The sequence below is a fragment of the Eulemur rufifrons genome, chromosome 29, assembly GCF_041146395.1.
Source record: "Eulemur rufifrons isolate Redbay chromosome 29, OSU_ERuf_1, whole genome shotgun sequence".
Lineage (NCBI taxonomy): Eukaryota > Metazoa > Chordata > Mammalia > Primates > Lemuridae > Eulemur > Eulemur rufifrons.
The window spans coordinates 94,609,860-94,631,432 of NC_091011.1; the positions used below are offsets into that span (position 1 = coordinate 94,609,860).

General features: G+C 46.3%; 1 protein-coding gene across 3 annotated transcripts in view; it reads right to left on the bottom strand.

Moving 5' to 3' along the window:
• The window catches only part of ZNF777 (zinc finger protein 777), a 28,116-nt gene extending 16,064 nt beyond the window's left edge, over positions 1-12,052 (bottom strand). For 2 of the 3 annotated variants that reach the window (XM_069461327.1, XM_069461326.1), the window contains exons 1-4: positions 11,027-11,179; positions 5,930-6,790; positions 4,839-4,965; positions 2,647-2,760 (exon numbers count right to left, since the gene is read on the bottom strand). In XM_069461327.1, coding sequence (XP_069317428.1) covers positions 2,647-2,760; positions 4,839-4,965; positions 5,930-6,790; positions 11,027-11,143 — 1,219 coding nt within the window. In that variant the 5' untranslated portion in view covers positions 11,144-11,179. Of the gene's footprint in view, positions 1-2,646; positions 2,761-4,838; positions 4,966-5,929; positions 6,791-11,026; positions 11,180-11,803 lie in introns of those variants that run through there. The other variant, XM_069461328.1, reaches the window with a different exon arrangement.
• Between the last annotated feature and the right edge of the window lie 9,521 nt (positions 12,053-21,573).

The window sequence follows — 21,573 nt, forward strand, 5'->3', positions numbered from 1 at the left end:
TGAGGGCAAGGACCTCTGGGGTACATAGTTCCTGACACAGTACCTGGTACAAAAAATATTTGATGAACTAAATAATAAACATCCCGGTGAAACTTACAGTATCAAAACTCTTTATAAATGTAATTTTAGGGGCTGTATGACAGTCTATTGTAATGTGATGTATTAATATAGTGATACATCTTAATCTATATTTTGGATTCTTTTTCATGCCATAGATTCTCAGAAAGAAAATTATGATGTCAAATGTATGAACATTTTAAGTATTTAAAACATATTTTAAGACTAGAAAGCATCAGATTGCCCTCTCAAAAGACTGAACTATGCACACTCTGAGCAACAATGTATGAGCACATGGACTTCAGCCACGCCTTCCGACTTGTCTCATGCTTTGCTAATTTGTTAGGTGAAGATGGCACCTGCCTTCTCTAGGCCTCCAGAGCTACCCTTGTAGGACCACGAATGGGAGCCCCTGTTCTGAGTAGTCTGATACCAGGGCTGGTAACTGAATTGTCTTTGGATCTCTTTGCCCTTGGAAACTAAACCATTAAATGATAGTTTATCGAATGAATTAGTCAATTCATAAAATTGTCATGTTTGGGATATTTGGAAATTTGAGAAGTCCCAATTTTCTAGACTTTTCCTCCCTGGTGTCATACCTTTGGGTCTGGCCCAGGGCTGGCTTTGCTACCATCTGGCTAAGGGAGAAGATGCATGAATAGACAGGGTACCCACTGGCGTGTTTGGGGTGCTGATAGCTGCAGTTCCGCAGAACCATCCTGCTATGGCAAGGTCAGGGCCTTTGGTCTAGCTGAGAGGTATGAGCCAAAGGCCCGTTCTGCGGAGTGATGGCTCCGACATCCTCCCCTGTCCTCCCTCCCACTGTAGGCTCCAAGGGGCTTGAGATGGTCAGTGGAACAAATAACATATTTCAGCCACACAAGGAAGCCTCTGTGAGGCCACCACTTCCCAGCAGGAGCTCAGGCCGTGGATGTGTGTGTGCCAGAACAAACCCAGCCCAAGGCTGAGTAGACTGGGGTTATTTGCTTTCCAATTCTGGCCACATTCTGTGGGAGGCCCATCTGTGATGAGGATGTGAAAAGTAGACAGAGAAAGGGGCTCGATGCTCTTTCATCCAGCCCTTCTAAGAAAATGTTACAAGAGCAGCACCTGAACCACAAAGCCCCACTGGGACATCAGACTGTGTTGTTGGATTTTTACCACAAATAACCTCTCCTAAATTCTCATTCTTTGCCTCCCAAGCCTTCTTTCTTACTTCTTCCGCCTCCAAGCTCTCTATTCCCACTTGACCCTTCTCTCTGGATGTGGTCACTCAAATCTTTGAGGTACAGACTGATTTTCCTCCAACCAAAAGATCACCCTGCCATGTGCCACACTCGTTTGCTTTTAAATTCATCTTTTTTGTCTGTCAGAATGAATTCAGGATTAGCCCTTCCCCTTGATTTACATCTCCAGGCAAATCCTTAGAAAGTGAAGACACTGGATTTCTCTGGGATATGCCAGCACTTGTATTTTCACAGGGCTCTGTCTTTCCCCTAAGCTACCTTCCCACTTAGTATGTGGGGCGGACATTACTCAATGTTCCTAGAACATCTCCTTGGAGCCAGTTTGTAGGCCCCCAAATCAATGACATTAACTCATAACAAGACCTGGCTGTTGGCCCCAAACTGGGTGCTCCAGCTGGACCATTTTCCTGTTTCAACAGACACGACCACCAGTGATGTTCGGCTACTCTCACGTGTCACGTGTGCCACAAGGGACAAGGATCTGCTTCCACTGAAGACCATCAAGGTAAGTGATGCAAGTCCAACAGCGACTCCAAAGCAGGAGCTCCAAAAACTAAGTATGTACCACGAAAGCACCTGCAGGGTAAGTGTGTAGGCCACTGATCCGGCCGCTGTGAACAGGATGACACCCTGGGCACACCAACAGCAGCTGGTCTTCACTGAGCCACAGCTACATGCCAATAACCATGCCAAGGCCTAGGGCTAGATATTCATGCTGGTCCTATTTTATAGACGAGGAAACTGAGACTCTAAAAAGACCGAGCAACTAAAATCATGCCACTGGTAAGCAGAAAAGCTGGATTCACATGCAGGCAGCCCATCGCCGGAGTCTGCACTGTTGTCAGTCATGCCTGGAGCATATCTGCCGACTCCATCTAACTGCCTTGCCTAGACACTGTCCTGAGGGAGTCATGCATGCAGGATGTTTCCAGTAAAGTCCACGTCTGTCCCTTATCCTTCCACTGACCAGCTGCAAGACTCGGGGATATGGCCCATCTCTGGGAAACTCCAGGAGGTACAAGCACTAGTGACTGCCTGGCACGTGACTGCCTTTCTTTGAGTTTCTTGCTTTATTTTCTGCAAAAAGTGAGGTGACACTTGATCATGTCAAAAAATCCCCAAGACAGCGAACCCAATGGCATTCCCATTTACCAACAACTTGGGCCACTGGTAACCATGGAGGCCCCAAGCAGGTCCCAACACCTGTAGGCCTTCTTTCTGTACATGGCTTCCTAACATGCTCCTTCAGGGTCTGCCTTGGATTGTGATGCCCTGTGCTGGGGTCTCCTGAGTACTGAAAGATCTAGAATGCAGAGCTCTGGGCCACCCGTTAGCTACTTACCTGCACTGGGATCTGTGGGCGTCTCACCCTCCTCAGAGTCTTCCTGTTCCTGCATGGCCGGCCTCTCCCCGCGCTCCATCTGTGACATGAGGTCTGGTTTGGAAATTGCATAGTCTGGGCAGAAGAAAGGAAAAGAAATACACTATGGGGTGAGGTTGTACTGGATGCTGTTAAGTATCACCTGTGGGTGTGATACCTGGAACAGCTCCTCCACTGGGGACCGGCAATGTTCAAGTATCCACCCCTTTCCCTGGAGCCTGCTGTGTGTATGTGTGTTGGGGGGGTTGCCCACAGGTGGCCGAAGCCTGCCCAGGTTTTTCATGACAAAGGCACAAGATATTTGAAATTTTATAAAGTAAAAAACGAATCCTGATAAAATCTAAAAGCCATAAAATACTGATAGATTTCCTTACATAAAATAAGTTTAAAGTTCTTTAGAAATAAAGTTAAAAGATGAAGAAACTTGGAGGGAATATTATACATACACATGTCTCTCCTATATATATATATATATATATATATATATATATGGCAAAGGGTTAATATCCATAATTATAAAGAACTTCTACAATTAGTAAAAAAAAAAATCAAAAGCAAAGCTATAAATAGGTAATTCATTGAAGAAATACAAATGGCCAGTAAATATATAAAAAGATGCCCAAGTTCAGTAATCATCAAAGAATACATATTAAAATAATGAGGTATCATTTTTCACTTAAAGGACAAATATTAAAATAGAAAAACACCAGCTCTGGTCAGGATATGGAGAAATGGCATTTTTGTGTACTGCTGCAGAAATATTAACTAGCTCAGCCTTCTGGAGGGCACCAGGGCAGTAGCCATGAAATTGTAAATGTGCATCCTTTTTACTCGGCAATGCTACTTATTGCTATCAGTATATTGAAACACTCACACAAGTGCACAATATACAGAGATGTCAATCAACACTTTGTAACAGTGAAAAGAACCCAGAATCAACATACTGTTCATCAACAGTAGAAAGGTCGAAAAACTGGTGGTTCACCTGGAATACTGTACTGTCTTTCCAGGGAGGCCTATGTATGCGGACATGGAATGCTGCCTGTGCCCTACCATTAGGTAAAATAAGCAAATGGGTCCATCTGTGCAAACCCCAGACTGCAGGTGCACCAGTGCATGCGCTGTGCTCATGTTTGCAAATGCATAAAAAAAATTAAAAAATAAATGAGTAAGAATACAGGCGAAAGGGTTCTCGACGGTTACCTCTGGGGAATGGCACCAGTGCATAGGTGGGGGTTTCTATTAATTATATAAATCTAAATTGTTGAATTTCATAATTATGTGTATATTTCAAAACGAAAAAAATTTAAAAAGGGGGAGGAAGTTATCCCATGGAAAGGTATGTAAAAAATTAACAATTCTAGCAAGAATCAAAAGTTTCTATGTAGCAGCACATTTATGTTTTTTAAAACTTTTTTTCTATATGCCAAAAGTGTTTTCCACACCAGAGAAGAGGATGTACATAAAAGTACATTTTTCCAGCTTTTCATCCTTAAATATTCTTAATGAAAACAAGAATCCATAGACTTTGGGGTAAGACAGATCCCAGTGAAACTGGGATCTCCTGGCGGGGACCTACGGTGAGCATTTAACTTCCCTGATCACAGCCTCCTTGTCTGCACTCTGGGAGCTAGGACCTGGGTATGTAAGCCCTCAACAAATGACAGTGTCCAGACTCCTGAATAATCAGTCAGGAGTGCTAACGCCGTCCCAGCTCCCCGACAGAGCTGTGAGGATTCAGTGAGGTGATTCCTGTAAAGCACCTTGAATGTTGCTGGCACACAGTAGGCATTCAGCACAGTTGTTTCGTTCCATTATTTTTTCCTTCCTTAGTAATAGTCTGCTGGACAAACTAATTTATTAAATAAAGGTGTCCATGGGGAAAATACTATGAGAGTGAGAGACCACAATGTCTAGGTCTATCTTCTCCCACTTGCCCCAGAAGCTTCTCCATAGAGCAGTGTCTGTTTACAAGCTGTTCGGGCCTGTGCTGTGCTGGTATACGTGAGTATGTGAGCGTGATGTGCTCTCTAAAATTCCATTTTCCTTGCTTTTGACTATTGGCTCTCCTGGGGTTCAGAACTCCCCAAGGTTGCAAATGTATTTCTAGCTGACGTCAAGGCAGCCCCCGGTGAGTGAAGCCTTCTCCTTACCCATGGAAACCAGAGACTCATAGTTGCCCCTCATCACGTTCTTGTAGAGCTCCTTCTGCCACTCGGACAGGTTTCCCCACTCCTGCTCGGAGAAGTGGACGGCAACATCATCGAACGTCACAGGGACCTGAAACCACACAACAAGCTCGATTTAGACCAGCTGGAAGGCAGTCACAGGCCCAAACCCCTGGTGTTGGCCCGAACCCACGACTCTGAGGCTCCACTGGGATCTCTCTAGAAGTCTGGCCAGGCCTGGGCCACTCTCTTGGCCCAGAGAGTGAGGGACTCATCTTGCCTGGTCCTTCTCCTCCCACAGGGTAATTCCTGCAGCTCTGAAGCACGGTCTGCAGACCAGCAGGAATGGCACCACCAGGGCTCCTGCTGGACGTGCAGACGCCCAGACCCCACCGCAGACCTACTAAATCAGAGTCTGCATTTAGTAAGATGCCCAGGAGATTCATGTGCACAGTAAAATTTGAGAAAAATCTGGCCTAGAGAATATAGTCAGTTTTCTCTCCATATAAAGCTGTGAAAAAGGACAGCAGCATAGAAGAATAGAAAGCAAGCCAGTCCACAATCAAGCTCTTCTGGAACCTTCTGGAAAACAATATGAAAACCTAACTGTTCTCTAGGATTTTTTTAGGAGGCCTCTTGAAATCACTGTTTTCCTGGCATTAACATGATTTGTAAGTGAACTGATTTGAGTAGGACAGGTCCCTGTGACCTGTAACCTGAGTTCCCCTCCATCTACCCTGGCTATGAACCACTCACAATATGCATCAGGACTGACTGTCACACAGCTCTCTCACCTGGCCTCTGCTTTGCCTTCTCACCCGCAGACACCACGGACAACTCTGCTGAACACCCTTCTAAACTGACAATCCCTGGTCCCTGGACATTTCTATACTAATGTATGCTTTTAACAACAGGAGAAATAATTTGATTTTGGCATATCTTGTTCTCAGTGAAGCAGCACTGGCAACTAGGGATCACTAGATTTTTTTCTTTCTCAACCACTGCGTTCTCTAAATTCTTCACCACATTCCCAATCAGATCACTTCCTTGGGAAGCCCCAGTTGGGATAGGTTTACCTTGGGAACTTCTCCATTGTTGCCCGGGGGGAGCCGCAGGATCCAGAAATTTCTGTTTTTCAGCAGGTTCTCCATGTTCTCCAGCCGCCTCTGCAGCAGCCCGTACTCCTGCAGCAGGGTCCCCAGCACGACCCACTTGCTCTCCAGATGGTTTGCAAACTCCACAGCTGTCTTCTCGCAGTCGGCTATCTTCTTTTCATTTGTCCCCGTCCTGCCCTCCAGGGTCAGTAGCCTCATGGCCTGGGCCTCCAGTTTCCTCTCCACCGCTTGGACGGCAGCCCACACGGCCAAGCGGGTGATCTCCGCCGTGGGGAGTGACTGTTCCTTCTGAGCTGCGGAAGAGATCTGGAAGGGGGTGTCCTTTTGGGAGACTGGGCTCTGGAGCAGGGGGTCCATGTCGGTCTCAGGAACTGTGGGGGAAAGGGTCAGGGGGTCTTTCTCAGGAACTTCAGGGGAGTGCAGAGGGGCTTCCTGATGGTGGGTGGGGTGCGAGAGCAGGGAGATTTCTTGTTCAGCAGCAGTTGGGGGTGGATACTGCGTCCCTTCCTGGGAAGCCAGGGGGCCCTGGAGATGAGTCTCTTGCTCAGAAGTGGCAGGATATAGGAGTGAGGGTCCCTTCTGGAGAACATGCGACATCCGGCCAGAGGTCTCTTGCTTGGGAGCACTCGAAGTTTGGGGCAGGGAGCCTTGTCGGGGAATAGTGGGAGACAAAGAAGGAATTTCTCTGGGGGGAAGAATGTGGGATTGGAACAGAGTTTCGCGGGGGACTCCGGCAGGGGCCTGACGTAAGGTTTCTTCCTGTGGAACATTGGGAAATGACAGAGGTGATGAGCGTTGGTTCTCCATGTCCAACTGCTGGACCTGTGTTTAAGGAAAGAGAAGAAAAGACAGGATTGAAGGTCACAGTCTCCAGATGGCAAAATAAATCCCAAAGTATCCACATTAAAAGGGCTTCAGTTTGGGTAGCAATAAACATGCTCCTCAGATGTGAATCTCTCCTTGAGACCATAGCACCAACTTAGACATCAATTATAAAACTATTACAAATAAAAGATGGTTATGCCACCCTCTATTTTCCACAGAGCCATATCCTTTTTCACAACATACATTGCTCAGGTATCATCTTACAAGCTGTAATGTGGGAGAGGGGAGAGGGGACCGGACTCAAATGAGAACACGCGCTTTCAGCCCTGTCTATACCGACTGCTGCCTGTGTCACCCTGGTCTGGTTATCTGACCTCTCTACTCTCAGTATCCTTGTCCATAAAATGAGGATATAATATCTGACGCACACACCACCTCACTGAGTTGTTGGAACACTGAACATAGAACAAAACTTTGAGAAATGACAGAGCAGAATTTTGTAAACGCCAGGCACTTGCTATCCCACGACTCCCAGCAAGGGCGCAGGTGATCACTAGTGGGGGCCGGTGCTGTTAACTCAAAGGCGGACTTGTCATCCAGCCCCAGTGCTTCCACTAGTGTTACTAGGCCATCATGGTGCCTTGTGTTCCTTCCCTCACTTGGTCCAAGAGTGAGGACAAAAAATTATCTTAATTTTACCAGACTCTTACTCTTTGATAAAAGTTGAATTGTTGACTTATCAATAAACTCTCTCAAAGAGTTCATATGGTATGTTTGACTTGGAAACATCTTCTATGTGCCCAGCCCCTACTACAGAGGCTGAACGGGCTTCTGGGCATTCTGGACTGGCTTTTGTTATGAGACGGGTGAAGGCAGGCAATTCAGCCATCCCCCAGGAGCCAAGGTCTCCTGGGCAGGGGTCCACTGCGGTAGGTGTACTCAGGCCGTCTGAGTTCCTCCCTGTGGTTCCTGAGGTGGGGAATGAGGAAGCAAGGAGGCCTGAAGTCAGCCAGTCTTGTGACTTGCATGAAGACTGGTGGAGACTAGACCAAAATAAAGACTCAGATTCCTTTGGGGATTTCAATAATCTACTCTCTCTCCCTGTTCCCCACCTTGTCACACCCATGTTGACAGAATTCCGAATCACCAGGGAGGTGAAGCCATGATCTTCTGGGAGGGACCAGTTCTGCATTTACCAACCCAATCAATATCTTTATTGGAACCGAACAGAATTTCTCCTATAACAATTTCTGTCCATTTCCTCATAATCTTCCTTCAGTGCATCTCTTCAATTACTACACTCTGTATAGAAATGATCTTTAAAGTAATTAAAATTTCCATTTTCTTCATTTGAAAATTAGCATATCCCTGGTATCCAGTCTGACATATAGTATGTGCTCAATAAATGCCTGCTGACTGAAGAGTTAATTGCTGAGTTATAAAAAAAATTTATTAGGATAAATAATGCAGTTCCTTTAGTTATCTATCAAAGACTTACCTAAACCTATTCCATATCTTCTATAGCTTCCTTTCTTTTATTTGCTCATTTATTCACTTATAGGTAACTTAACTGAGACAGCATCATACTTTAAAGCCAAGGACTGAAGATTCAAGATCCTACTCAGCAAACGCTTTTTGAGGTAGTACAATCCAATAGCTCTGCCACTACCCTAACGTGAGAACTAATTAGTTGAGAATAGCTAACAATTATTCAGCATTTATTATGTGCCATCAACTGGGTTAAGCATTTTAAAGGATTATCTCATTTAATCCTCACCAAACCAGGTGAAATAGGTACTGCTAGAATTACTGTCCACACTTAGCATGTGAGGACACTGAGGACAAGGGGGCCAGAGCAACTTGCTCCAGGTCACACAGCTGTCTGGCTCCAGAGCTTACAGGTCACCTCCCAGCCTCAACTGTCAACTGAGGCAACTGGCCATGTTGGTATGTGCTCTGAATCCTTCTTACCTCTGAAATTCAGTGGCCTGGAGATTAAACAAAGATCTGCAGGAGGTTTCATGGGGTTGGGGAGGGTGGGGAGAAGTTTCTGTCCTTAAAGACAGGTTGGGTAAGGGACCCCTTTGAAAACCTAACGGAAGTTTTGGGTTCTTCTCCTCAAATAATACGCAAGGGCACATACACAAAATTTCGCTAACATTTGCAAGGAGTTCACAGACCCCCAAACCTGAAGGCTCAGCAACAACTAAGCCACTTGTCAACTCTCCACTCAGGTGAATGCAGGACTGGACGGCCCTGGGAAAGGAGCTTCCTCACAGGGAAAGTGACTAGCATCCTGCAACACAATAGGCACATTATGGCCTTTTCCTCAGACAGGGATTAGGGTATTTGCTTACAACTAGTAGGAAGAAGGGGAAAAAAAATCCCTGGGGGCCAAGTTAGTCTCCCTGAGTGATACAGTCGTTTAACAGAAATAATGAGGAAAAAACAAACAAACAAACCCCACCACTATAGTAAATAAAGCCAGCAGGGCAGAACATCTTTATCAACTAGTCAAATCGAGCTCAAAGGAAAATACTATTTCTTTGCTGTTATTAGACTCTCTCTCTCCATTTCTGGACTTGGAGGACTACAGAGGGGCCACATAGGAGCATGTCCACTTCCCCACCCCCCAGATAAAAGCCCCTTGCTATAATTGCATCAGACTCAATCAACCTGTGGCTTGATCTTACACTAAGCATAAAGAAATGCCCAAAGAGACTGGGTGTTGTGGTTCTTGCCTATAATCCTAGCACTCTGGGAGGCCAAGGCAGGAGGATCGCTTGAGGCCAGGAGGACAGCAGCCTGAGCAAGAGCGAGACCCCATCTCTACATAAAGTAGAAAAATTAGCCAGGTGTGGTTGCAGGCTCCTGTAGTCCCAGCTGCTCGGGAGGCTAAAACAGGAGGATCACTTGAGCCCAGGAGTTTGAGGTTACTGTGAGCTAGGCTGAGAGCATTGCACTCTAGCCTGGGCAACAGAAAGAGACCCCTGTCAAAAAAAAAAAAAAAAAAAAAAAAGGCATCTAAAACTAGTAAGGTCAAATTCTCACACTGCTGGGGTGGGGTGGGGGAGATTTATTCTTAGCCCCCAGCCCTATTTCATAGGATTTGACTGTCCCTCCCACCCCTTTTTATCAAAAGTGGATTGAGTCTCCAGGATTCATGCCATATTAGCAGAAACATACATAACCATACATATCTGACAGAAAGTCTTGCCATTTTTTTGAATGACCTAGTGAGGTTCACCCAGCATTTCACACCACTCAAGGGCTCTGGAGACCTAAGCCCAGAGCTTGTCATGTAAAAAAGTCTTTGTTTTATTTTTCCCAATAGCTTATTTCCTTAGTATTATTATTTTAAAAATTGGGTGGCTTTTTAGAAAGCGAAATCTACCGCCCCCCTCCTGTACACCAAAGGAAACTGAGGCTCAAAGGCACTGACTCCCATGCAGTAACCCTCTCTAGTAGGGCCAGGCCATCTCAAAGAGCAGGTTTGCAGGGAGATCTTAAGACAGATTTTTAAGAATGACCAACTGAAAAGGAACATCAGCCCCAACCCCTTTTAGAAGCCCGATCCCCAGACACCATCTGTCAGGACACCTAAAGTTTGGCCGGGGGCCCTCCAGACGCAGAGGCTGGAGGCCCAGGCCGGAGCCGAGGGTCACCTGCTTCCCACCGCGGAGACAGTTGGCTGGGCGCTGCCCGGCTTCCTCCTCCTCCCCCGACGGGCCGCGTCCACCGCCAGGCCCCTCACCCAGGGAAGGCCGCCGCCAGGGCCGCCTTCGTCCCCGTCCAGGCCCACAGCAGGCCTTTCTGGGGCCGCGGGCACCGCGCCACAGCTGACTCGCTACGTGACCTTGGGGCAGGCAGGGCAGGTCGCCGCCAGGTGTCTGTGCCTCAGTGTCTCTGCTCTGCGAAATGGGCGAGCCGCGTCAGCGCCGCGCCCGGGCCGGGGGAGGTTCGGCGGGGCCGAGCTCTGCGGAAAACGTGCGGGTGGCCACCCCGACGGACGCAGCGCCGACTCCGCAGGGAGCGAGCGCGCCGCCGGGCGCCCCACCTCGGGGCCGCGTGTATGCCAAGGCCGGCGTCCGCGCAGCCTCGCACGGACGGCGGCGGATCCTCTGCCCGGCCCTGGCCCGCGCCCCCCCCCCCCACACCCCCGTTCAGGGGCGCGCGAGCCCCTCCAGGGCGCCCCCCCCTCCGCGCCAACGTCGCAGCGTTTCTGTCCCTTACCGAGATCCCAGGCCGGGCCGCCGAGCCCGGGACACGCAGGCCGTCCCCGGGCCCCCGAGGCCGCGCGTCCGTGCGCGCGCGGGCCGCCCTCACCGGAGCCGGGGCCGCCTCGGCCATGGCCCTGCGCTGTCCGGCCCGGGCCCCGGGAGTCGCCGCCGCCGCCGCCGCGCGCGGCCCCACGCAGGCCCGGCCGCCCGGTCCTCTCCGCAGGCGGCGCCGGCCCGGCCCTGCCTTCCCCGCCGGGGCTCGCGCGCGGCCGTCGGGCCCCGGCCTGCTCGGGGCGCGCGGGGCGAGCGGGCACGGAGCCGCGGAGCCCGGGCGGCGGCGTCGGAGCGGGGCGCGCTGCTGTGCGGGCGACCCGGCCGGCTGAGCCCCGGCCGCGAGCTGGGCCCCGGCCCTCAGCAGCGGCCCCCGGCCCGCGCGCCGCCCCTCTGCGGCCGCGGCAGCGACCCCGGCTCCGGCCCCGGCTCCGGCTGCGAGCTGCGCTGCCGTCCCGGCGCCTCTTCAGCAGGGGAGCTGCACAGCAGCTGCCATGTTGATACAAACTGCATCCTGGGAGGCATGTCCCTCTCAGGCCGTTTAAAGAGAAACACTCCGAGGCTCGTCGGAGGCTGCCGGAACCCAGACAGCTCCATCTACAGCCGGTAGGAGCGAACAGTGTCGAGCGAGCAGCCAGCCAGGCGGCGACGGACACGCCCTGAGCCCGGGCCAGCCCGTCGTGGAGCCCGGGCCGAACCGCCGGGGCCTCCCACCCTTTGGGACCCTCCGGCCTCTCACCTGGGGTCCTCGCCTGCCCGGGCACCCTCGGGCGAGGCCGGGAGGCGGGCGGGCAGAGGCGAAATCAGCGCGCGTAGCCCAGGCGACGTGCTGGGGTCTGGAGGCGGGTTGATTGGCTCCGACAGCCTTCCTCCCGCCGGATCCCCTGCTCCTCTCAAACCCAGAACCCGAGGTCGTTCCCTTTCAAAACCTGCGCTCACAAAGGGATCTAAGAAGCCCGTCACACCAGAGAAAGCCCGGAGTTCATGTGACCAGCTCAGTGCAGTCCGGGTTCCAGGGAAGCGGGCTGTGGTTCCAAGGGTAGCCAGGGGGTTGGGTGCTTTTGTGAAATGCCCGAGTGTTGTTTTCGACATGAAAGGACAGAATTCCTAGAATCAAAGAGTGCTAGGGCTGGAAGGGGCCAGATGGTTCATTCAGGAGAAAACTGAGGCCGAGTGGGGAATGACTTGTTTACCCTAAGTTATAGTATGAACGCTCTTTCTAACCATGAGATGTCCCAAAAGGAATGGTAGAGCTTAGAGTTGGCGACTCCCTTTCCTGGACAGGTCCACTTAAACACATATTTATTGAGTATCTTTGAGGTGACAAGAACTGGGAATGAAATGAGAAGAGAAAAAGAAGAAAGTATCGGCAGGCGTCCTGGTTCCTACTGGAGCTAACTTAAGGGGGTGAGGGGAGCAGGATATACTTGTCCAGCTAATGGAACCCCAGGGGTGGAGCTGGCCCTGGAAGACAACTAGAGCAGGACTTAATGTGCTGGCATTTCAGATCTCTCTTTAAAAATGGAGGGGATGGGTATATACCTACATGATGGGTGCAATGCGCACTGTCTGGGGAACGGACACGCCTGGAGCTTTGACATGGGGGCACAGGCGGTACATGGGCAACGTATGTAACCTGAACTTTTGTATCCCCCGTAATAAGCTGAAATAAAAAAAAAAGATTTTAATTTTCACTTGCACATAAAGAGAATATAGTATCTTAATATACAGTCAAATGTTATAAAGATCTTCCCTTTTCCCTGTAATTTTTGCTCATTTTAACCAGCTCCATTGTCCAGAGCTAAAAAAGGATAAAGCATATAATTTTTCCCAGAACATGGTACTAGTGGCTATTAAGTCACAATTCTTTTTAAACTGCAAACTTTTACACTTATCCTATTAAATAACAGCTTGTTAAATTAAAAAAAAATGTAAAGTTATGGGCGGAGATAAGGCCAGTGCTACGGCATCCTGCCCCTCCCTTCCCAGAGGTTAGAGTTCCCACCCATGTCTTTAAGCATTTCCTACCATGTGTGCAGCGGCAAACAATGCATACTGCTGGTTTTGGTATTTTTAAATTTTATGTGAATGATATTATTCCGTCCATTTCCTGATGCAACTTGCTCTTTTTCATGGGTCATTATGTTTCTGAGATATAGTCATGTTTTAAACACTATGTAGTATTTCATTGAATTCATAAACTCCAGTTTACTTTCCATTCCTCTGAGGGGGATGAAAACATACCTACTGCCAGGAACGGCTGCATACATGTCTCATTGTGCCCTGTTGGAGGTATCTCTAGGTGAGACACCCAGACATGGAATACTGGGTGACAGAAGCACCTTCATCCTCCCCAGGCTTCCCAGGGAGCTCACCAAAGGGATGCCTCCCACTTACACTCCCCTCAACAACGCATGACTGACTACCTGTTTGCTCATCCTCGCTAACCCTTATTGATAATGGACTCAGAATGCTTGCCAACGTGATGAGTGTAAAATGGTAGCTCATTATTTTAATTTGTATTTGTATTTCCCTGATTAAGGAAGTTGAGCATCTTTTCACATTTACTAGACATTTGGTTTCTTCCTCTGTGAATTTCCTCTTCATATCCTTTGCCAATGTTTCTGTTGTGAGGTCTTTTTCTTATGGGTTTGTAGGTGTTTTGTAAAAAACATATTCAGGGTATTAATCCTATCACCATGCATTTATTATAATTACTGATATGATTGCATTTAAATCTACCATCTTACTAGTTGTTTTCTATGTGTTCCAGATGTTCAATGAGACGTCTCTCTCTCTCTTTATCTCTCTCTCTCTTTTTGCCTGCTTTGGAGTTGAGTATATTTTAGTAATTCTATTTTTATATTAGTATTCTATTTTTTTAATAATTTCTATTTTTCTCCATTCTCTTACTAGTTACACCTCATTTGAAATGGTTGCCCTAAGTTTTACAATATACATCTTTAACAGCCTACTTCACATAGGTTATACCGCTTCACATATGGTCCAATGACCTTGCAACAGTTTGTCCCTACCATCCTTTGCAGACATCCTATGTTATATGTTATAATCCCCACGATACTCGGTTGTGTACATGGCAAACATTTTCTACCAGTCTGTCTCTTGTCTTAACAGTTTTCATGGTAAGTGTTGCAAATTAAAAATTTTTTTTTATTAAAGTATTAGTTATATACAGTATAGTGCACCAATTTCAAGTTTACAGTTTGCCTAGTTTTGACAATTGCAAACACCTATGTAATCTGCACACCCCTGTCAAGATATAAAACGTTTCATCGCTGAAGAAAGTTTCCTCATGTTCCTTCCCCATCTGCGAGTCTGATGAATCCATGATTCTGTGTTCTGACACTGTAGATTATTTTTGGAATCGTACATATACACTCTTCTGTGTCTATCTTCTTTTGGTCAGCATGCTGTTTTTGAGATTTAGTCATTCTGTTGCATATTTCAGTAGTTCAGTGCTTTCTCTTTCTCAGTAATACATATTTCATACAATGACATGTTTAATATGAATTTACTTCTAAAATTGTGCATACTCTTGGTGTATTTTCCCCCTCAAGATTACCAACTGTAGGTTTGTACATTAATACTCACTATTCTGTAATCAGCTGAAAATTTGTTATGAACTGATCACAATAGGAATTGTTTCAAAAAACTATTAAATTTTAAGCAAAATGTTTTGTATTTTCTTCAATAAATGGTTATTCTTTTTTAATTTTTTTAATTTTTATTTTTCTTTAAGCCAGTCAAATTTAGCATTGGGGGGTTGAATACCAACTTTAGTGACACGAATGTTAATAAGTTCTGATAACCTACTACTATCGGACCAGCCATGTTACTCTTTTTAAAAATCTTTTGTATATTGTTTTATTATTTCTAATTTTACTTCATTGTGATTTGAAAGAACAGTCTGAATAGAATAGATTATTGGGAATTTGTTGTGATTTGCTTTGCAGCAAGTGTTTGTAAATATTCCATGTATACTTGAAAAGAACATAAAATCTCTAATTGGATAAAACTGGTTGAATATGCTTTTCAAAATATAATATTACTGACTTTTGTTTGTTTTATCAATTACAGAGAGAGGTATGCGGAAATATCCCATTATGAATTTTCAATTTTTTTCCTTGAAATTCTGTTATTTTTTGCTTTATATATTTTGAGGCTATGTTGTTAGCAACACTGAACCTTTTTTTTTTTCATTGTGACCCTTTTTATCTTGGTAATGCTTTTTACATTAAAGCCTATTTTGTCCAATAGTATTATTAATGCTCCAGCTTTCTTTTGGTTAGTGTTGGCTCGTATGACTTCCCCTCACCCCAGTTGTTTATTTTGAACTATTTTGTGTCCTTAAGTTTTAGGTATATCTCTTGTTAACAGCATGTGACAGGATGTCAGGCATCATTTTGCCCCTGTCTGGGAATCGAGGCTCAGAGCTGAGGCCAAAAGATGTCAGGTCCCCACAGACAGTCACGTAGCCACATCGCCTACCAGGAGGCACGGCCTCAGGACTGGCAGCCACTGACACGCCTCCCCTCTCCACTCCCCACCCCCACATACTCGGCAAAAGAAGACTTTGAGAGAGGGGGACAGAGAGAGACAGAGAGAGTGTCCTGGCCATTCCTTCCCTTTCTGCTATGTGAGAGGGGCTTGGTCTCCTTTTGTGGCGCCTGGGACTCCGGCTCAGGGTCCTCTTCAGTCTCCCTCTCCACCGGAGGGCGGAAGAAGCCTTTGATGTGTGTCTCCTGAACGTTGTGGACATATTGGAACATGGAAACAGTTCTTAGTGTAGATTTCTGAAGGAGTAGCCCATCAGAGAAGGGCTTACAGCATCACGGGGGAAAGGTGGAGTTGCTCCCACCCCTTTCGGGTTGCTGTCCAGCCCATTGGTGCAACTCGAGACCGAGAGAAGCTTCCTTGCCTCCTTGCCAAGGGGCACAGTGGTGAGGGGAGGAAGAGGCAGGGACCCTGAGGCTGCCCGCACTGTCACAGGCCATAGGATGCGATGCCTACGCCTGACAAAGAGTGAGGAGCAACAATTCCCAGCCCCTCTCTGGGAGCAAGTCTCAGTGTCGGAGGGGCAGGGTGACGCTGGGCACTGCCCCACTCCCCTGGATACCACCACACCAGAGCGGCTGCAGTCACAGGTGGAACCAAGCTGAACCCAGGTGCTCCATCAGCAGGCGTGGGCACATCCTCTCTACCTCCTTTTTGAACTCTTGAAGCCAAAAGCCAGGCTTGTGAAAGCCTGGGCTAGAGTCTGGAGTGAAGGAAGCGTGGGAAGACCTGCCTGAGCTGCAGTCGAGGGGACATAAGCTCTGGATTGAGTTGCACATCGAAGCTCAAATATGGCTCAGACTGAGACTGGAATGAGTCTTTCCTGATAATAGAAAGTGATGAATTATAGCACTGGAATTTTGACAAGACGTCATATGGTATAACAATAGCCGGTGAATAAAGAAAGGTCGACGTAGCACAATTATGGGGTAGTTATTGGAAAAAGCAAAATGATTTTTTGTCTATTTTCCAATGAATTAATACTCCTGGATTCTTGTTTTATTTTACAATCTGACAATTTGTTTTCAACTAGAGAGTTTATTTTCATAGTGAATATAGATATATTTGGTTTTTCTACCTTTAATTTTGTGATCTTTTCTTTGCTTCTTTCCCCTTTTCCCTGCCTTATATTAGATTAATCAAGTTTTTTTTAATTCAAATTTTCTCCCTCTGCTAGAAACCGTTGTACTTCTATTCTTTTAGTGGTTTTAACAAACATTTTAATCATGTATGTTTGACTCACAAAGTCTAAATGTAAATCATATCTCTGCCCTTCTCTTGAAATCACAAGGACTATAGAATGCTTTCATTTAAGTCATACTTCATCCTTTTTACATGTTATTGTTCACTAGTATTTTAGTTTCATTTTATCTTGTATCTCCCAAATTCATCTTTATTATTGTTTTATAAAGTCAGTGCAGGTAAAGATTTACCCATGTTTACTGATTTTTTTTTTTTCTCATCATGGTTTCTTGTTACATCCTTCTCCTACTGGGTTCTCCTACTGGGTTCAAGTTTCTTCTTCCCAGAACATAGTCCTTAGTAGTTTTTTTCAGTGAAAGTGTATAATTGAAATATCTCAATTTTTATTTTCTGAAAACATCTTTGTTTGGTTTTGCTCTTGTACGATAGTTGATCATGGTATGAAATTTAGGTTGGCAGTTATTTTCCCCAAGCACTTTGTAGCTGTTAGTCCATTGTCTTCTGATCACTGGCTTTATTTAATCATGGAAGAGTCTATTGTCAATCTAATAGTTTTCCTTTGATGCCATTCTGGTTTTTTTTTTTTTTCTCTAGTTGCCTTTAGAATTTCCTCTTTGTTTTTGGCTCCTATAGTTTTATCATAATATTTTTACATGTGGCTTTTCCTTTACTTACCTTACTCAGGACTTACACCTCTTAAATTTGAGGATTTATGTCTTTCATCAATTCTTAAAAATTGTTAGCCATTCTTTTAAAAAATATTTTTCTCCTAATTTCCTAATAATGTCTTTCTAGATGAGAACATCTGACTGGGTAGATGTATGGTAAGGTTTCCTAGTCTATGTTTTAACATGTTTCCATCCATTGTTTTCTCTCTGTCCTTTATTCTAGGTACTTTTATTATCTATCTTTGATTTAACTAATTCTTTTTTTTTTTTTTTTTTTTTTTTTGAGACAGAGTCTCACTTTGTTGCCCAGGCTAGAGTGAGTGCCGTGGCGTCAGCCTAGCTCACAGCAACCTCAAACTCCTGAGCTCAAGCAATCCTCCTGCCTCAGCCTCCCGAGTAGCTGGGACTACAGGCATGCGCCACCATGCCCGGCTCATTTTTTCTATATATATTTTTAGTTGTCCATGTAATTTCTTTCTATTTTTAGTAGAGATGGGGTCTCGCTCTTGCTCAGGCTGGTCTCGAACTCCTGAGCTCAAACGATCCGCCCACCTCGGCCTCCCAGAGTGCTAGGATTACAGGCGTGAGCCACCTCGCCCGGCCTGATTTAACTAATTCTTTTAAGCTGTATCTAGTCCTGCTGTTTAACCAGTCCATTTTTTAATTTTAGTGACCGTATGTTTCATTTCTAGAAGTTCTGTTGGTTTCTTTTTCAAATGTTACTTTTTTTCCATAGCATATTGATTTTTCTTAGGGTTTGGTGGTTTTTATTTATTATGCTTTCTTCATGCCGCTTCTTCCATTTTCTACCCTCCGTTAGTTTTCTACATTATAAAAATACTCATGTTATAGTCTCTTTTGGATTATCTTTACATCAATTCAAGTTCTTTGACTTTAATCCTGCCGTTTGTGTTCTCACTAACAGTGGAGTTTTCCTCGTGGGTTTGGGAATGTGTGATTGTGAGTTTACACTGAGCAGGGCTTGTGGTCTGGATTGTGGGATGGTTCCTCCTGTTTTTGAGTTTGCTTCAGCCGCAACCTTAAGTGCTCTCATTGGCTAGGTCCAATTTTTATGTCAATTTATCGGCCCAGTGGATGATATAAATTGAATCCCAAACTTTCATGAGGTACTGCCTGTGGTTCTGAATTCTCAAGGAAGGTATCACCCCCTCCACTGCCATCGCCCAGAGCCCAGCCTGAGACAGACAAGATTTCTGTTATGTGCGGCAGCCATGGAGCGATGCTGCTCACGTCTTCTCATCCAAGAACTTACCATTCAGCTACACGGAGCACAGTTAACTGACAGCTCCAGTTGTGAACACCTTCTGGAAATGCCTTGGTTTTCATGCTCCTTTGGGCAGCCCCAGCCAAAGACAGTATGTGGGGTCCTAGCACCTGGCCATTTCTGCCCAACACAGGATGCCTCTAATGGGCAGTATTTGTTCTAGAGCCACTGGTCAGCTTGGCTTGGAACTTTGTCAGACCTGCCTCCTGCTTGGTTCCGCTTCCGCGTCCTGCTTTCATGTCCCTTTCCTTTCCCAGGTATTGGACCCGCCATGTGGCCTGAGACTTGCTGCAAAATCCTGCTTCCTCCCCTTTGATTTTGCACTGGCATTATTCCCCAATAACAGACTTCAGACTTTGTTTCAGTGTCTGCTTCCCAGAGGATCCAACTCATGCGTCATCTTCGGGTGTTGAGATGCATTTTTTTCTGAACCATGTATTTCCTGAAGATGAGGCCTGCAAGGGGCTCCATGTAGCAGTGTCAGTATTCACCTCCGTGGGCCCAGTGTCTACACGTCCTTCTCCTCGCCCCACTGTGGGGAGGCACAGCAGTGACTCACATGTTTACAATTTGGGTGTAGAGTTTTGCCTCATTTTGGGTACATTAGGGTTTCCTTTGATTTCATTTTATCTTAACTCTATATTTAAAACTATGTTTATTCGATCTTATCTGGAATTTCCAGATATCTGTATCCATAGTGTGTTCAGGTCATACACTCTGCAATTTTTGCATTTATTGCTTTTTGATGAAAATTTTTATAAAACAAAAATTATTTAAGTGCATGTATTCCATGGCTAAACTGTGCTTTTAATTATTTTTAAATAATCAGATATAAATTGTACAACACTCTGAGTTAAAAGAAACTTGACAAATTATGCCAAAATCAGGAACTTCACTTTCTAGCTGTCAAGAATAAAGGCCTCCTTGGCCGGGCGCGGTGGCTCACGCCTGTAATCCTAGCACTCTGGGAGGCCGAGGCGGGTGGATTGCTCAAGGTCAGGAGTTCGAGACCAGCCTGAGCGAGACCCCGTCTCTACTAAAAATAGAAACACATTATATGGACACCTAAAAATCTATATAGAAAAAAAATTAGCCGGGCATAGTGGCGCATGCCTGTAGTCCCAGCTACTCGGGAGGCTGAGGCAGTAGGATCGCTTGAGCCCAGGAGTTTGAGGTTGCTGTGAGCTAAGCTGACGCCACGGCACTCACTCTAGCCTGGGCAACAAAGTGAGACTCTGTCTCAACAAAAAAAAAAAAAAAAAAAAAAAAAAAGAATAAAGGCCTCCTTATGATTTCTAAGTCTAATGCCTCATTTTTAAACAGACAACTTTTACACACATATGCAAAGTAAGGGAGATGTCTAATATTAATAAGAGGACAGATGGAGTCTGAGCAGCGTTCGTGGGAAAAACAGGAAAGGCATCAGTTCCACCTACAGAGATCAGGGATGCTGGGTGATGCTTTGAGCCTGGACCTGAGGGGAAGGCAGGTGTACCAGGTGATCCAGGGGTGAGGGCAGGGAGGACACGGTATGCATCAGGAACAGCATGGTGCCCAGGGAGTGGCTGGCAGGGGTCTGCTCGTCTAGGGGGCAAGATGCAAGAGGAGGAGCAGGAGACAAGAGCAAGGAAGGAGCCACCTCATGAGGGGCGGGAAGTGCTCTGCTATAGTTTGGATTTTAACCAGCAGATGTTGGGGAGTCACTGGAGAACTCTAAACCAGCGAGCAACTGGATTTCCCAGTTAGAAAGGTCACACTGGGTGTGAGGGACAGATTGGGGCACGATGGGGGTAAGAGTCACAGACCTGAGGCCCAGAAGGCCTCCAGCAAGTCTTCCACAATGTGGAAGGATGACTGACGAATGAGAGGGAAATGAAAGAGTAATAGTTACAAGCGGCCAGGACATCTCCAGAGATACAGACACTGTCGAAATGGTGAAGGTGCCGCTGGACCCATCTTGTCTTGAAAATGTGAACGTGACGATGACGTAGCATTGCTACTCAACAATTGAAAGAGTCAGAAGGGATGGGGCCATCATCAGAAGGATTGGGAACAAGAGGAAAAATTGTCAAAAGATGAAGGTAAAAAAGATGTCAAGAGGCAGCAGGCAGCGGATGAGCCTCTTCTGATGGGTAGCGGAGGGGGTTGGGATGGGGCTGGGAACGATGAGCCTCAAATGTTCACATTTTGGCACTATTCTGGTCTCAGAACATATGTGAGTGTCCCAGGGGGCACTTGGCCTGGCCTCAGAGAAGTGATAAGGGTTGCCCTGAGATTTGGGTGGTAGGCTGAATAACGGCCCCCCAAAGATGTCCACATCTGAGTCCCCAGAACCTGTGACTATGTTACTTTACATACCAAAGGGAACTTCCCAGATGTGGTCAGGTTAGGATCTTGAAAGGGAGCTATTATCCTGGATTATCTGGGTGGGCCCAATGTAATCCCACGGCTCTTTATGAAAGGACGGCAAGAAGGTCAAAGTCAAAAAAGAGATGGAAGCAGAGGTTGGAAGGATTCCTTTTAGAGGAAGGGGCCACAAGCCAAGGAATGCAGGTGGCCTTAGAAGTTGGAAAAGGTGAGGAGGAAATTTCCCTGGAACCTCTAAAAGGAATGCAGCCCCGCTGACACCTCGATTTTAGCTCCAGAACGCTCATTTTAGACTTCTGATCTCCAAAACTGTAAGATCAATTTGTGTAGGTTTCAGCCACTAAATTTGTGGTTATCTGTTGCATCAGCAACTAGAGATGGACATGGGAAGGGACCGCTGTGCTTTGCCTC